Here is a 17,968-nt window from a genome sequence, read left to right on the forward strand (position 1 = left end):
TAGAGAACCATCTTTCTTCAAACATGCCCCAAGTTTATTTTTCTTAAGATTGTTAAAGATGGTGATGTTGTGGAATGTTTAGCAGCATGAATCTGGTTCTGGAATCAAATGCTCTTCATTATCCCGCCATATAGTGATTGTGTCCGGAATAGTCTGTTTATTTTTTTTTTTCTTGCTTGGGGTGTCTTAGACCACCATTTGGTGCTAGGCCATTCCCTTGTGATGTCAGACGGTGCACCGGAAATTCCTGTGCATGGTAGCCATCTAGAGTATCTTTTTCCCACTATTGGTCCTGGAAGCAAAGACACTCCTATTCTTTCGGGTGTTTCGTCCCAATCTTTGGAGTTAGAGTGAACAAACAATCAATCCTAGACTACGTAGACTCTGGAGAAGGACCTCCAGATACCCTTTTTCTGTCGGGGGAGCCTGATGGAGCAACTATGCCGATGGATGAACAGAGGGCGAGGTATGGCCATGGAAAATCTGCCTAAAGTGCCACTACAAGTTTGCACAACGCGATCCACACAACTTTTGTATCCCCTGCCTGCCGAGGGATCATTAGGGTAAGGACTGCGAGGCCTGTGCGGTGTTTGTGTCGAAGACAGTCGAGGTATGCTGAAAGCATAGGGAAGACCACTACGCTGCCATGCTCTAAAGCCAGAAACTACCTTTTTGGGGGGAGGGGTGTCAATCCTCGAAGGCTACACTGAGGAGGCGTACTGCGAAGAAAGCGACGGATCAAGACCGACAAGGTAAGAAACCCTCAACCATCTGAAACAAAGGGCCACGAAAAGAAGGCGCAAAAGACAGCTAATGCATCGAAGAAAAGTATGACCAAGGGTCAGCTGCGATCAAGAGAACCCCACTGATCCCACTTCGGGGATACAGACCAGGGAAGATCGACTAAGGCGAGTGCTGAACAGGATGCCACGAAGGGAAAGACCACACCCTTGGGCCTGGAAACCAACACACCCAAGAAGATCTACCCTGCCTTGGATGCCGAAAGACCCTTGAGGTGGAGAAGCAGATCGGCGGGTGTACTTCAACAAAAGGCGTTCAAATCGCTAAAGGAATTCTAGGTTTCGCGCAGCCCGGTGACTCTGCTGAAAACACCAAAGAGGACGATGCCCTCTAAGCTCAGGCAAGCCCTCAACCACGCAAGGAAAACATTGAAGAGGAACTCTATGCTCCAGAAGACGAGGAAGCCTCGGGGACTTTAGAGGAAGAATAGAATGACCTCAACAAAACCCAGAAGAGGTCTGTAGCTATTCCTCAAAGGCTTTTTCACCAGACGACCTAGCCTTCTACAACAGCCTCATCTAGAGAGCAGCTGATACCTTTGGTGTTCCCTTTGAGGAGAACGGAGACTTGTTTCCTCCTAGAAACATTGGCACCATCCACCCAAGGGATGCAATATCTCCTAATGCCACCAAGCATCCTGGCTCAGTGCAATGAGGCTTTCAAGGAGGTAACCCTAGGGTCTAAGGACCCTTAATGCATGCAGGGAAACCGTGCCAGACCCCTTCATTGTCACCACAGCAAGAAGGGGTAACGCCCACTCCTCCACTGGTCCACCTCCAGAGAGAAAGCAAAAGAATGTACGTGGTAGGAAGAAAGATGGCGAAAGAAGCAGCAACTCAATGACTGATTGCAAACCTCAACGCTCTCCTCAACAGATATTGCCACCAACAATGGGATTACATCGAGGAACTAATAAACAAACTCCCGGACGAAGATAAAGGGCAAAATCCATCATACAGAAGGGGAAGAACATAGCCAACACCTGCCTGACATCCGTCCTAGACGCAGCCGATACAGCCAGCAAACAAATGTGCGCAGGCACAACATTGAGAAGGCACGCATGGCTCAGAATATCAGGCTTCAACCAAGAGATACAAACCTCAATCAACAGGCCCTTCACAGGAGATGCCCTGTTTTTAAGTAAAGTTGATGAATCACTTAAACAAATAAGTCGGTGAACCTGCCAGGGCTCTCTGAGCCCTACAACAGAAGGGCACATTAAAAAGAGGCTTTAACACCAGAATACCCACAGGAAGGAGAGTCTTCTCAACGGCCAACAAACTCCAGGCTGTGGACAGCAATCAAACCAGCAGTCAGTGTGGTATCCTGGCAACATCAACCAAGGCAGCCCTTTCGGGGAAGAGGCAGGGGACAACCCTCAAGAGGAGGAGCAGGATTCAACTCAAAGTGCCTTGCCCACAAGAAATAAAGGAACTCCTGCAAAAACAAGCAATTGAGAAAGTACCATGGTGGGAAAACTTCCCAGGAAACTATTCACCGTACTACTTGGTACCAAAGCAAGATCTCACGCCAAGACCCTTCTTAGACCGCAGGTTCATAAAACATTTCATTCGCACACAGCACTTCCAAGTTGACAACACTGCAGGAAGTAATCCTGCAGCTGTAAAAGGGAGATTTCATGGCAACAATAGATCTAAAGGACACCTATCTGCACATCCCTATGAACCAAGCTCACCAGAAATGCCTCCGTTTCGTCCACGAGAACTCAATACCATTCAAAGTCCTGCCTTTCGGGGATAAAATCGGCACCAAGAAACTTCACAAAAGTGCCTAGCAGCGGTAGCTTCATCCCTAGGAAGGAGAGGGATACAAGTCTATCCCTACCTAGACGACTGACCGGTGAAGGCAAATTCAAAGCCAAAATGTTACATGTCCAGGTGTTCACCACACTGCAAAAACTGTCAGTGGGAGATAAAAACAAACCACCTTGCAACAGGTTTTCAACCTTTGGGGAAAGCCAGACATAGACCTATTCGCAATAATGGAGAACAAAAAATGCCAATCCTTTGCCTCCAGGTTTCAACACCACCTATCAAAAGGGATTGCCTGTCACTAAACTGGTTAGGGATATTTGCATATGCTTTTCCTCTGATTACCCTACTACAAAAGACAACCAGGAACAAATGTAATACTACACTAACTGTCCAGGAAACAAATGATCGAGCTCAAAGCAGAGAAGGACCTCCTCACAGTGCAATGGGGGGGAAATCTTTCATCCAGAACCAGTGACGCTCCGCCTAGTAGCCTGGTGCCTGAATATAGTTCGGACCTTTAAACCTACCACAAAAAAACCCATGGAAGTACTAAAGGAGGCAAGAAAACAGACTACCAAGACGATGCTACGTAGCTAAGTGGAAATGGTACACCGTATGGTGCTAAGAAAACAATACCCTAAGCTCAATTTCCACAAAAACCGTGCTCATAAATCTGACACTTGCTTGACAGTAACATCAACTTTTCCTGCCTCAAGGATCACCTGGCAGCAGTTGTAGTCTACACCAGTGGAAATTCATGAACGTTTCTTCACAGCACCAGTCCTAAAACGATTTATTTAGGGATCCAAAAGGCTTACACCCCCAAGAAAGGCTCCAGCCCCTATGTGGAGCTTAAACACTGTCCTAACGCAACTAATAACTGGACTGTTGGTCCGTTAACAAAGCAGAACTCAAATACATCCCCATAAAGACTGCCGTCTTAATAGCCTCTCTACAACGAGTAAGTGAACTACAAGTGTTGACTATTGAGTAACCATACATGCAAATGCACAAATACAAAGTTGTCTTAAGGACAAACCCTCCATTCCTACCTAAGGTAGTAGGCAAGTTCCACATGAACCAAAGCATACAGGTAGTAGTTTTCTTCCAAAACCTGCAAACTAATTAAAAGAAGCCTTCATACCCTGGACGCAAGAGCTTTACTATACTATCTACAAGAGACAAAACAACTCCGTAAGTGCAATTAATTGATGATCTCTCACGCCAAATCCAACGTAGCACTCCTGACAAAGTAGACAATAGCACGTTTAAGGCAATTTAAGTATGCTCTGCCTTACCAGGAAAGACTCTTAAACACATGACCAAAAGCCCATTCAACCAGGAAAAAAGGGGCAACCCTGACGTTCATTGCCAGCGCGCCTATAGACACCATATGTGCTGCAGCAACATGGGCATCCCCACACACATTCACCAAATGATACTGCATGGATATACAGATGACTAGGGAAGCTCAAGTGGGACAAAAGGTAATTCAACACGTGTTTGCAAAGTCTTTCTCATCTTATCACAGCCACCCCAAGAGGGGAAAACCGCTGCAAATTCTAATGCACAGCATGTGAATACAGAAAAGGGTTCATGCTGCAAAACGAAATGGTTTTGCAGCGTGAATCTTTCTGAATTCACTATGCTGTGCATTATCCCGCCATCTTGTGGTTGGGTTGTGATGTCGACGCACTTCCTCTAGAAGCTCCCACCTTTTGGTTGCGATCTTCAGATTTTTTTTTTTCCGCCGTTGGGTCTGGATAGTCACCGACTAATTCCAGAGTTTTGGAGAAAGAATCGACAAATTGAAAAAGTCAACAATCAGTTTTTCAGCACACCCGACTATAGGTCTGGTAACCAGGACTACGAAGGAGAAGAATTTCTCACGAGATCTCGACGTTCACCGGAGATTGAGGACACGGGGGCTCCCTAAGTGCACGAATGGACAAAACACCTTTCAAGTTTTGCACCAATTGCCACCACAAATACGCCCAGAAGGACCAGCATCCAGTCTGCAACCTCTGCCTGCCGCTCTACCACAACAGCGAGAACTGCAACGCTTGCTCGGCGTTCACACCCAAGACCCCTCAGTAAGAGGCAGAGAAGGGCGAACCACACCATGCAGGGGCAGGTGCCACCTCCATCGCTCCCCCCCCCCCCACACTTGGACTGACACTCGTAAGAGTGGAACAACGTCTTCGAAGGGAGCGTTACCGTCGCACTCAGCGAAAGCAACAGCACCGAGGGACAAACAGCCCAGCGGATCCTTCGAAAAGGACTCCCAGTTGGCAAAGACCCATGAAAAACCTAGGTAGTCGAAGGAAGCCCCTGTAAAGGACTCCTCGATGCAGAAAAAAGAAGGGTCAACAAAAACGTTAAATACCTCGCAGCAAAGCGTTCAAACTCTTGACGCCGAACAAGCTATGGAGATGAAGAGGAGGCGGCTCGAGGCCGAAATGGCAAGCATCCTGCAGCGGAAAAAAGACAAAGATGAGCCAGTACACTATTCTGCCGAAGTCCGCGGCCGAGTTCGAAAAGGGCGACTAAGAGCCTGAACCGCCAAATGCCTTAACCGGTCTAAGAACAGGAGGAAGAGGCCCTGTATTACTTCGAGGGAGAAGGCGAGGAGCAGCAAACCCACCAGGACTCTACGTCCTCGGAGGCGCAAGACTGAGTGACATGACGTCAACACCGAAAGGAGTAGACACATATCCTTCGAGGCCTTCACCACCAGACGATACAGGGATCTATAATATGGTGGTCAGAAATGCTGCAGAGACATATGGAGTGAAATTGGAGAAGCCCAAAGCTTATTTTCTCCTGGAGACTCTTTTGCCTACACAAACAGTCCTTTCCTGCCCATGCTTCCGAGTGTGCTGGACCAGGGCAGAGAGGCTTTCAGGGAGCCAGCTGTATGTAAATTGGTGACCCAGAAACAGAAAAGTACAAGCACTCTTCAAAGGACCCTGCATACATTCAAGGTTCCGTGTCAGGTGATGCAATAATTACTGCAACAGCTAGAAAAAGGCCAATGTGCCCACAAATGCCGGCCCTCCTCCTGACAAGGAGTAGAAGAATGGACCTCGTAGGGACAGAAGTAGAACAGAGTGTGGCGATTCAATGGCGCATCGCCAACTTAAACACCCTAATCAGCACACGCATACCAGCACTGGGAGGAAGTGGGGCAGCTCCTGAAGCATCTACCCGATCAGTACCAGCAAAGGGCAGCCCACCTGGTAGAGGAAGGGAAAAACATGGTGAACATATGTTTAAAGTCCGCCTTGGACGTGGCTGAGATGTCCAGCAGGCAGATGATTGGGGTGACTTTTTGGCACGCCTGTTGACAAAGTTAACCCAACTCAAAAAAGACAACAAAACTACAAGTTCCATAGGAGCACTGCAGTTTAGAGGGATGAGAAGGGGGTACACCCTCAAGAAGGCTAAATAGTAGGGGAAGCAACCAACCGATTACCTCGCACCAAACCTTCCAACCAGGTTATCAAGGAAACCGCCAGGGCCAGCAGCAGCAGGGACAGCAGCAGAACTGGCAGTACTGGCCACGAGTGCAGTCCTTTTGAGGTTGCTCAAACTGACGAGGACAGGCAGAGGAAGGCAACCACCCACCTCCAAGTGACTTCCGTAAGGCAGATGCCCACCCAGACACCTCTAGGGGGGCATCAAAACACAAAGACTGAAGTTCACAAAACAAACAGTTCCCCAAACATATAACACCAGTACGAGGCAGAATAAGGAACTTCCTCCAGGAATGGAAAACTGTCACAACAGACAAATGGATAGTAAACCTACAATATGGCTACTGTTTAGAGCTAGAAAAACAACCTCCAAACAAGAGGCCAAACAAGGTGCACTCTGCAAAGGAACTTTCACTCTTGCTGCTAGAGGCATAGGAACTGCTCAACAAGGAGGTAATAGAGTGCTGTACAAGGAAAAACAAGGGGGTTTATTCCAACTACTTCCTCGTACCAAAAGTGGACGAAACGGTAAGGCCTATTCTGGATCTAAGGTTCTTAAACAATTTCATAAGGACACAGATTCAAAATGATCTCTGCAAGCAGTAATACCCCAGGTACAGGAAGGGGATTACGTGGCAACTATAGACCTAAAGGACGCCTACTTGCACATCCCCCATCAACAAGAAACACAAAAGCCTACTAAGATTTGTGATCAACAAGACTCCCTACCAGTTCACAGTGCTCGCATTCGGACTCCAGTCCGCTCCAAGGGGGTTTACAAACAGCCTAACAGCGGTAGCAGCACACCTTAGGAGGCAAGGAATAAATGTATACCCCTACCTCGATGACTGGCTCAAAAGGCAAGCTCCTACAGCAACTGCAAACAGCACATCCAGCAGGCGATACAAACACTAATCCAACTTGGGTTTTCAATCCATTAGGGAAAGTCTTCAATAGAACCGGAACATGTGAAGATATTCTTAGGGGCAGAGATCAACACCAACAGGGCAATGTGTTCCCCCGCACAAACTTTGGCAATACTGAAAGACACGTCTCTACTGTAAGGGGCAAGCTAATGGGAATGATGGCGTTGTGCATACACCTGATCCCAAATATTCACCTACACACAAGACCGTTCAGGCATGGATACAGTGGCAATGGTCACAGGCAACGGAGTTGGGAAGATCTTGTGGTTGTCACACACGCAGTGCATCAGGAAATAGGGTGGTGAAACAAGGAAAACATATCACAAGTGAAACCATTCACACAGCCAACTCAAACAGTGACCATCACAACAGACTCCTCCCAGCTGGTGTGGGGCGCGCTTGAACAAACTCAAGGTGAGGGGCTTATGGTCGCAGCAAGATGCGGTGAAACACCTCCACTACCTGGAGCTAAAAATGGTGTTCCTAGCCTTAAAAGCCTTTCAAAGGGAGCTATACGGAAACAGGGTGTTCATCCAAGCAGACCACACAACCACCATGTTCTAAATCAACAAACAAGGAGGAACACAATCTGTGCCACTATCAGGGCTAGCACAGTAAATATGTACATGGGCCATTCCCCTAAGACTAGACCACCTAGCAATATATCTCCCATGGAAGGACAATGTGGAAGCGCACTCGGCAGACAAACGGCAGCATTCCACGAATGGGAGCTCAATCAACAGGAAATATAGAAACCTTTCCGGAAATGGGGCACACCGCAAATAGACCCTTTTTGGAACACACCAAAATGCAAACACTTCGCAACCAGACCATCGGCCGCAAGGGAATGCGCTATGGTTAATAATAATAATAATAATAATAATACCATTTCTAGAGCGCCTGGTTACACTACCATAGTGTCCCCGCGCTAACAAATGCTGCTGCTCACCTAAGACCAGAGACCGGGTGCAAACCCCAATCCCAGATGCAGAGAAGTTAGTTTATACCCGGGAATAGGTGGGTTTTCAATTTTAAACGGAATCTTGCTTCAGAAGGCTCCATACGAAGATCAAGAGGAAGCCTATTCCAGTGTTTACAGGCCAAAAACCTAAAAGAAGCACCTCCGATCCTGGTCTTACGAACCCGGGGAAGTTGGAACCTCATAGCTCCCGCAGACCTAAGGTAGCGGACGGGGCGATGAAGGGTAAGAAGGTTACGCAGATAGCCAGGGCCTTTACCCTGAGCTATGCGATGGGCTAAGCAAAGAGCCTTTCATAATGGTGAGCAGCTCCTGCCTCTCCGGAACTAAAAAACATGTCAGAGGGTTTAGATGCATGGTCGTATTGCGTGCCATTATGACTAGTGGACGGATTTCCAACAAAAGTGGCATGAATCGTGTCAACCTTTTTCATAAAGTCCGCTATGTCGTCACATAGCTCATTTGAGTAGGTGTCTTGAGCCACCAATCTGCCTGGAGTGGTAAGTTCTTTATAGATGGAGAACAGTTCCTTGGTGGGATTCTTAGCAAGTTCAATGCGTTCCTTAAAGAAGGCGCCTCTAGCTGCTCTTATTAATTTATGGTATATTTTTAGCTCATTTTTATATTTCAGCAAGTCTTCGGGAGAATAGTGTTTTCTCCAACCACGTTCCAAATTTTAGCATTTGGCTTTTGCGACCATAAGATCTTTAGAAAACCAGGGGGCAGTCTTGGATTTTCTGGCAGGAGGCTTGGTTGTCCATGGAGCAACCGAATCCAAAGCCCTGGACATCCATGTCTCATAGGTATTCCACGCCTTAAGCAAAGTTTTGCTAGATGGGGGAGGATCCGCAAGTAAAGCGGCTTGAAAATCCTCCGGCGTGAACTTTCTCCAGTCCCTACGCTTTAGGGGCTTGGACTTAGTCACTAAATTTTTACTTTGGGCTAAAGCTACTTCAATGGGAATCAAAAAATGGTCGGACCACGGTATTTGAATTGGGTTTGCAACTGTCACCCCCTCCCAGTTAGCAAAAACAGGGTCTAAGAGGTGGCCCAGTTGATGAGATGGGGAAGAGGATTGAAGTTGAAGTGCAAGGGATTGAAGTGTAGCTACTACTTCCTGTGCCTCCCTACTATTAGTTTCTTCAAAATGAAGGTTGAGGTCGCCCAAAATAAGAAATTTCTTATAACGCAGAGCAGGTTGGGTTATAAGCTCTGCAAGTTGGGTATTGAATTGACCGGGCTTACCGGGAGGCCGGTACAAAAGAAAGCCATTAATAGTGGTTTGAGGGTTGACGCCAATAGTAAAAAAAAAAACAACCTCACAGTAGGGTAGAGTAGCCTTCTCTAAACTACAATTGAGGTTGTTTTTAAAAATTATGGCCAGCCCCCCCTCCCCCCACCCCCCCCCCCCCCCCTTTATTTCCTATATCAAGTCTGAGAAGGCAGTAGTTAACAGGTACCGCTTCCAGAGTCTCGGGGGTAGAAGCATCATCCAGCCAAGTTTCCGTTAAAAAAAGCACATCGAGATCGCTATCTATAACTAGATCGTGTATCTCCTGTTTATGCTTTTTCATAGATCTGCAATTTAATAGGGAAAGATTCAGCTTTCTTAACAGCAACTCACCTTTGCTCCCATAGTTTGTGGAAAACTGACAAGTACCACAGTGAAGGGTGGAGGCAGCACAGTCAACAGACATAGAGTGGCGACAGCCGTCTGCGACTGTGGGGCGTAGGGCCAACAGATCATTATGCGTATATTGATACTGTCTGTGTACGTCCCAGGGAATATTCTTGCCAGGGGCAGGGGTCCTGGCCCCGAGCCCCGGTCGGCCGCGGACGGGCGCAGACGGGCTTGCCTTTGGCGCGGACGGAATGATACCGTGTTTTTATACATGAACCTGAAGGGTAGGAGGGAGGAGCAAGTAGCCCGTCAGCCTTCCCCTACCCAAGATGGCGGCTGAGGTAGGACGAAAGAGCCCCCGCCCAACAACAGCAGCGGAGATTCAGGGACGGTCCGTTACCAACCTCAAATGAGTGCCAGTCATGCCGCAAAGTAGCAGGTGAGGTAAAATATGCAATTTAAAATATATACACGCTCTAAAACCGTTGTACATAGATAAAAGACACACAGCCTAAAACTTGTAGCAGCAGTTCTAAGGAAGAGCAAGAACCCCCGGCTTCCGCCTCGGGAGAGAAAACAAACAAATGCAGCGATAGGGGAAAACCGCACTCTAAAATATCATGGGAAGGCGGGAGGGAGGAGCAAGTAGCCCGTCAGCCTTCCCCTACCCAAGATGGCGGCTGAGGAAGAACAAAAGAGCCCCCGCCCAACAGCAGCAGGTTAAGTTGGTCATATGCTTTTCCTCCCGATACTACTGATACACAGGGTACCCAACAAATGAAGTATGAGCAACATGACGCAGCATGGCTCCTGAAGAGCTAGAGTTTGCACACCTCAAATTGCCAGCAAGCACAATGGCGGTGCTCAGGGAGGCAAGGAGACCTACCACAAGAAAGTGTTGCGTAGCAAAGTGGAAAAGATTCTCCGAATGGTGCATTAGGGAGAAACTACAAAGGAAAATTACAGAAGAATCAACAGTACTGAAATACCCAACGCATCGACTACAAAGTAAACTAAGCTACACATCCCTAAGGGGGCACTTAGTGGCAATAGTGGCTTATACAAGAGGAGAAACGGGAAAGAGCTTCACCTCACAGGTAGTAAAAAGATTTCTAGAAGGGGCAAAGAGAATCCTACCTCCAAACAGAATGCCAGCACTAGCATGGAACCTCAATGTAGTGCTAACTCAATTGATGAAGGCACAGTTTGAGCCTATTCACAAAGCTACACTGCTCATGCTATAAACAGCCTTAGTGGCTATCACATCGCTACGAAGGGTGAGAGAATTATAAATGCTAACACTTCAAGAGCCCTACCTGCAAATACACATTGATAGGATTGTAATAAGAACAGACCCACACTTCATGCCAAAGGTGGTGTCACGGTTCTCCATCAACCAGACAATTCAAATACCAAGTTTTTTCCAAAAACCTACCACAAGCGCAGAAAGGGCGCTACACACAGGACTCCAGGAGGCCAGTAGTGCACTATATGGAATGGTCGAAGGAGTGCAGAAAGACAAAGCAGTTCTTCGTATCCTTTGCCAGCAGTTTTTTGGGTTGACCAGTTACCAAAAATCTCTTGCGCCTACCATACAACTCTCCCACAAACGAGTGGGACAACAGTTGCAAGGAGCAGCTCATGCTCACTCAACAAGGAAGAAAGGAGCGACAATTGCGTTTCTAGCAAACACATATCCAAGACTTTTGCCAAGCCGCAACAAGGTCTTCAGTGAACACGTTCACTAAGCACTACTATGTAGATATTCAAATAAACAAGGAAGCGCAAGTAGGACAGAAGGTCTTACAACACATATTCAGTAACCAGAGCTCATCATTCACCCAGCCACCACAATAACGTCAATCCGCTACAAAGTCTACGCACAGCGTAGTGAATCCAGAAAGATTCACGCTGCAAAATGTATAGTTTCTTACCTGTTGGTTTAGTTTTGCAGCTTGAAGACTTTCTGGATTCACTAACGATCTCACCCTCCTCCGCCAGAAGATGAGACCGGAGGAAGAGGAATAAGACTCTAAGAGTTCAAAGAAGAGAGTAACGCAAGAAAAAAGAATCCAAAGATGGCGACCAAAGGTGGGAGCTTCTGGAAGAAGCGTGTCGACGTCACGACCTAACCACAGGATGGCGGAATAATGCACAGCATAGGGAATCCAGAAAGTCTTCAAGCTGCAAAACTACACTGACAAGTAAGAAACTAGAAGTTATTTACCAGGAGTAGTTTTGCAGCTTGAGTTTTTGGGATTCACATGCGACCCACCCCCCTCCCATCAAATTAGGATTGCTAACCTTTGGGACAAAAGATAACCAAAACCAAGGCACTAACCTCTAGAGACAACGGGATTTCCGACATACCCTATAGAAAAATGGGGGAATAAATAATCCAAAGATGGCTACCACGCACAGGAACTTCCAGGGCGCCGTTGCACACAAGCTGGACCTAGCACCCATTGGTGGTCAATGCCTCCAGCAAGAATGGACTATTCCGTGCTCAACCACTAGGTGGCTAATGACCAGCATGTGCATCCAGAAAACTGCAAAACTACTCCTACTGGTAAGTTACCATTTCGTTACATGCAAGTAAGAGTTGTGCCTTCAGCTTGCAGGCTATTATGGTAACAGTCGTTTTTAGAAGTGAATTTTATTTTTTTTGGTAGGTGGTGTAAGTGACGGTAAAGGATGGAGCTCTGGCAGAGATACCGATGCATATAGCAGCTTTGGTTCCCGTAGTGATCGTGGCAATGGAGCGAGAGGAAGGTTAGTATTTGTGTTTTTGATTTTTACTTGGCCAATTTTGTTCGGAAGTCTGTTTAATGTTTCATTCCTTGATCAATTTCCATTGAAAGCGAAAATAAGTTTTGCAGCGTGAATCTTTCTGGATTCACTATGCTGTGCAGTATTCCACGATCTGGTGGTTTGGTCCGGATTCGTAGTCTTCTACATCCCACCATTTGGTGCACCTCTCGTGACGTCGTGCTTCCTGCGGAAGTCCCACCTTTGGGGTGCCATCTTCAGATTCTTTTTTCCGCCGTTGGGTCTGGATCATCATCGAGAAGCTCCAGAGTTTTAAACTAAGGAAGAAGGAAAATACGCTAGTTTCATCGTAGGAGAATTTTTAGAAGACTACAGAGGAAGGAATTACAGCCGGGACGGCGAAGGAGGAGATCCTCAATTCTTCGACGCCCATAGGAAAATGCGCACTCAGAGGTTCTGAGCGCAATGGACAAGACACCATTTAAATTCTGCCCTAACTGCCACCACAAGTACGCGCAGAAGGACCAACATCCGGTCTGCAACCTTTGCCTGCTGATCGACCACGAGAGCAAGGACTGCAACGCCTGTTCCGCATTCACGACGAAGACACTCCGTGTGAGTGAACGACAGAGAAGAGCCAACTTCAACATGGAAGGCAAGGGTAAGGCCCTGTTGCTGTACGATCTGGGTCTCTCCACCGACTATGAAGACAACATCGCCGAGGGACCCGATGTCTTCACGGTCGCAGAGACCGACAAGAAAACGCCTGACGAGGTAAGACACGTCTAGTACAAAACCCCCGAAAATCTGAAAGTGACTCTCGAAAACCAGTCAAAGTCCTCAAAAGGAACACCGGCGCCGAAAATTTCGACGACCGCGAGTGGATCCAAGGACAGAAGGCCGAGCGGATCCTTCGAGAGACTCCCAGGTGCCGAAGGCTGCCGATAAACAGAGTTCGTCGAAGCAGACCCACGAGGTGGGGCGTTCGGCGACGAAAGACAAGGCGAAATGGAGAAGAAAAAGAGAAGGCTCGAGGCGGAGATGGAGAGCATCCTTCAGAGGAAGGAGTTCGATGAAAGAATGAAGAAAATTCAAAATCTCAACGGATGTAGTCTATCGAGGAACAGGAGGAATTCGATGCCGAAGAGCTGTCGAGAGGTCCTGAAGAGGAGGAAGAAAACCCCTACTATGAGGGAGAAGATGAGGAAGAGGATCAGCAGTCGTTCTACGGCTCGGCGCCGTCGACCCATGAGCTGGAATGGCAGGACATCGGCGCTGAAAATCCCGAAGAGTCCGTGGACACTTATCCTTCGAGGCCTTCGCCGCCAGACATCGGGGCATACAACATGGTCAAGAGTGCTGCAGCAGCTTTTGGTGTGAAATTGGACGAGGAGAAGCCAAAAGCAGATTTCCTACTCTAGACTCTGCTCCCCACCCAGACGAGGAGCCAGTTCTTCCCCATGCTCCAAAGCGTGATGAACCAAGTGAAGGAGGCATTTAAGGACCCAGCAACATGCCGGTCCATCACGCCCAGAACGGAAAAGTACAAACACTCCTCGCAGGATCCTCCTTACATCAAGGGATCGGTCACTGCCGACTCCATCATTGCTTCCAAGGGCAGGAAAAGAGCCAATGTGCCGGCGACCTCGGCCCCACCTCCTGATAAGGAGAGCAGAAGGATGGTCCTGACTGGAAGGAAGGTAGAAAAACGCCGCAATGCACTGGCGCATGGAAAACTCTAATGCGCTACTGAACAGGCACCAGTACCAGCATTGGGATGAGATGGGGGAACTAATCGAGCATCTCCCAGAAGAGTACCGTCAAAGGGCTTCCCATCTAGTGGAGGAGGGGAAGAATATCGCCAACTCGTGCATTAAGACTGCATTGGACAGGGCTGAGACTTCGAGCAGACTAATGGCCATAGGGATCACTGAAAGGAGGCAGGCCTGGCTCAGAATTTCAGGATTCAAGCAAGAGGTCCAGAACAACATACTGAACACCCCTTTCAACGGTGAAACGCTGTTCGGGGCACCGGTGGACGAGAAGCTCACCCAACTGAAGAAGGAAAATGAGACTGCAAGGTCCATGGGGGCCCTGCAATTCAGAGGGATGAGAAGAGGCACCCCAGCTCGGAGACCCTACGGAAGGGGAGGAAACCAGCAGGGAGCATCACACCAGACATTCCAGCAAGGACAGCAGGGTGACAGTCACAGCCAGCAGGGACAGCAGAAGAAGAACTGGCAGTACAAGCCTCGAGGCCAGTCCTTTCGCGGGAGGGGAAACTGACGTGGCGAAAGGAGAGGGGGAGACCAACCCTCCTCTAAGTGACTTTGCACGCAAGAAGACGCTCACCCCGAGGGGTGAAGCGCAATGTAAGCACAGCGAGGGGGGTACACAAAACAAGCGCCTACGAGCATGCAACACCGGTAGGCGGAAGACTGGGGCTTTACCTTCAACAATGGCAACAAATAACCTCAGACAAATGGATACTCAACGTCATACAGCACGGATACTGCATAGAGTTGGAGAAAAGGCCTCCAAACAAGAATCAAAAGAGAAGACAGCGCTCTTGTCAAGAGCTTGCTCAACTCAGAGGAGACACTACAACTACTCAAAAAGGGGGCCATAGAACCAGTGCCATGAAGAGAAAGGAACAAGGGAGTGTACTCAAACTACTTCCTGGTACCAAAGGTGGACGAATCACTAAGACCCATCCTGGACCTACGATTCCTAAACAAATTCATAAAGACGCAAAAATTCAAAATGACATCGCTACAAGAAGTGCTACCCCAAATACGAGGCGGAGACTTCATGTCCACTGTGGATCTCAAAGATGCATACCTGCACATCCCAATGAACAGACGACACAAACCTATTGAGGTTCAACATCAACCAGGACCATTACCAATTCGCAACCCTGGCATTCGGTCTGAAGTCAGCCCCAAGGGTTTTCACAAAATGTCTTGCAGCAGTAGCCGAGTACCTACGAAAGGAATGGATTCATTTGTATCCTTACCTAGACGACTGGCTAATCAAAGCAAGTACTCGCGACAAGTGCGGTGAACATGCAGAACGGGTGACAAGAACACCAACAAACCTGGGGTTGTCGATACACTGGGGGAAGTCATCAATGGAACCGGAACAGGTGAAGATCTTCCTGGCGGCAAAGATCAACACCATAGACCGAACGGTCATGCCCAGCGACAGAATAACAATAGCCCTGCTGAAGGAGACTCGTCTCTACCAGAAGAGGCGAGTTCTGACAGTGCGAACAGTGAGCAAGATCATGGGAATAATGGTGTCATGCATCCACCTAGTCCCCAATGTACGACTTCACATGAGACCATTCCAAGAATGGCTGCAACAGCAATGGTCACAAGCAAGCAGGAGTTGGGAGGATCTAGTGGTTGTTACGCACGCAGTGCAGGAGGAGTTAGCATGGTGGAACAGGGAGAACATATCTACAGGAAAGAGCTTGACACCACCAAACCCAACAGTGACCATCACCACGGACGTATCACAAATGGGATGGGGAGCACACATGGACAAGCTCAGAGTGAGGGGTCTGTGGACTCCGGCAGATGCGGTCAGACACATCAATTACCTGGAATTGAAGACTGTCCTGCTAGACCTGAAGGCCTTCCAGAAGCAGCTATACAACTAGTGTTGATACAGACGGACAATACTACAACCATGTTCTACATCAACAAGCAGGGAGGGACACAATCGTTTTCCCTTTCCACTCTGGCACAGGAGATTTGGAGATGGGCCATCCCACTCAAGATAGACCTGCTGGCCATACACCTACCAAGGAAGGACAATGTGGAGGCAGACTGGCTCAGCAGGCAGACCTCTGCATCCCACGAATGGCACCTCAATGGACAGGAAACGCAGAGGCTATTCCAAAGGTGGGGAACACTGACAATAGACCTGTTCGCAACACGCCAGAATGCAAATTGCCGAAACTTCGCATCCAGACAACCAGAACAGCAATCCCAGGGGAATGCCCTACGCTTTTCCGCCGATTCCACTGTTACACAGGGTGCTCGACAAGTGCAGGACCACCAACATGACACTGATCCTAGTGGCACCACAGTGGGCAAGACAGACATGGTTCTCTCAAATAGTGGAAATGGCACAAGGCACTCCTCACAAATTCGCAAAAAGAAAGGACCTGCTCTCCATGCAGAACGGAGAGGTTCTACATCCAGAGCCAGAGAGCCTCAGCCTGGCGGCATGGCTCCTGAAGACATAGTTTGCACACCTTAAGGTACCTCCAAGCACTATACGAGTGCTGCGGGAGGCAAGGAGACCAACAACACGCAAATGCTATGGGGAGAAATGGAAAAGGTTTACAATATGGTGCAGCAAAAATAAACTACGGAATAAATTGACAGTCAACGGTGCTTAGATACCTCACTCACCTACTGAAAAGTAATCTATGCTCGTCCTCCCTAAGGGTACACCTAGCGGGGATCGTAGCTTACACATGAGGGGAGAGAGGAGGAAGTTTCTTTACGTCACAGGTAGTAAAGAGATTCCTGGAAGGGGCGAAAAGAACTGCGCCACCAAAGAGGATGCCACCGCCGGCATGGAACCTCAACGTGGTCCTAACTGAACTTATGAAGGCGCCGTTTGAGCCCATTCACAAGGCCTCACTGCAAATGCTGACAATGAAAACAGCCTTCCTGGTAGCGATAACCTCGCTGCGCAGGGTGAGCGAGCTGCAAGCACTGACGCTGCAAGAGCACTACATCCAGATACACAAAGATAGGGTTGTTCTGAGAACGGACCCGCACTTCATGCCTAAGGTGGTGTCGGCATTCCATATGAACCAGACAATTCAGATACCGGGTTTCTTTCAGAACCCAACAACAAGCGCAAAAAAGGCACTGCACACTCGACGCTAGAAGGGCGGTGATGCACTACATTGAGAGGACCTAGGAGCACAGGAAAACCAAGCAGTTCTTTGTGTCCTTTGCAACTAGTTTCCTGAGTAGACCAGTGTCAACAGGCACCATTGCACGATGGATCGCACTAACAATACAATTCTGCCACAAACAGGCAGGGCAGGAGCTATCGGAGGGGCCACAAGCCCACTCCACAAGGAAGAAGGGAGCAACTATTGCCTTTCTGGCAAATACGCCCATTCAAGACATATGCCTGGCGGCAACATGGGCTTCTGTGCACACGTTCACTAAGCAGTACTGCGTGGACATAGATGAACAAGGAAGCAAAAGTAGGACAGAAGGTGCTTCAACATATATTCAACGGCCAACGCTCATCTACCACCCAGCCACAAAGATAACAAACCGCTACAATGTCTATGCACAGCATAGTGAATCCAGAAAGATTCACGCTGCATAACGAATAGTTTCTTACCTGACGGTGTAGTTTTGCAGCTTGAAGATCTTTCTGGATTCACTAGCGAACCCACCCACCTCCGCCAGGAAGATGAGGCTGGAGAAAGAGGTGGAAGGACAAGGAAGAACAGAACAAAGAAAATACTAAAGGAAATTTGAAAAGAAAATTATGAGAACGCCTAGGGTTAATTTTTTTTTTTTTAAAATTAAAAAAAATGGCGCCCCAAAGGTGGGACGACGTCACGAGAGGTGCACCAA

General features: G+C 48.2%; 1 protein-coding gene across 1 annotated transcript in view; it reads left to right on the forward strand.

Moving 5' to 3' along the window:
• DDX3X (DEAD-box helicase 3 X-linked) overlaps nucleotides 1-17,968 on the forward strand; it is a 545,023-nt gene that overhangs the window by 201,875 nt on the left and 325,180 nt on the right. The window contains exon 5 of the mRNA XM_085622939.1: nucleotides 12,251-12,350. Within this exon, the coding sequence (XP_085479065.1) occupies nucleotides 12,251-12,350 (100 nt within the window). The remainder of the gene's footprint in view (nucleotides 1-12,250; nucleotides 12,351-17,968) is intronic.

Source organism: Triturus cristatus, chromosome 8, assembly GCF_964204655.1.
Source record: "Triturus cristatus chromosome 8, aTriCri1.1, whole genome shotgun sequence".
Taxonomy (NCBI): Eukaryota; Metazoa; Chordata; class Amphibia; order Caudata; family Salamandridae; genus Triturus; species Triturus cristatus.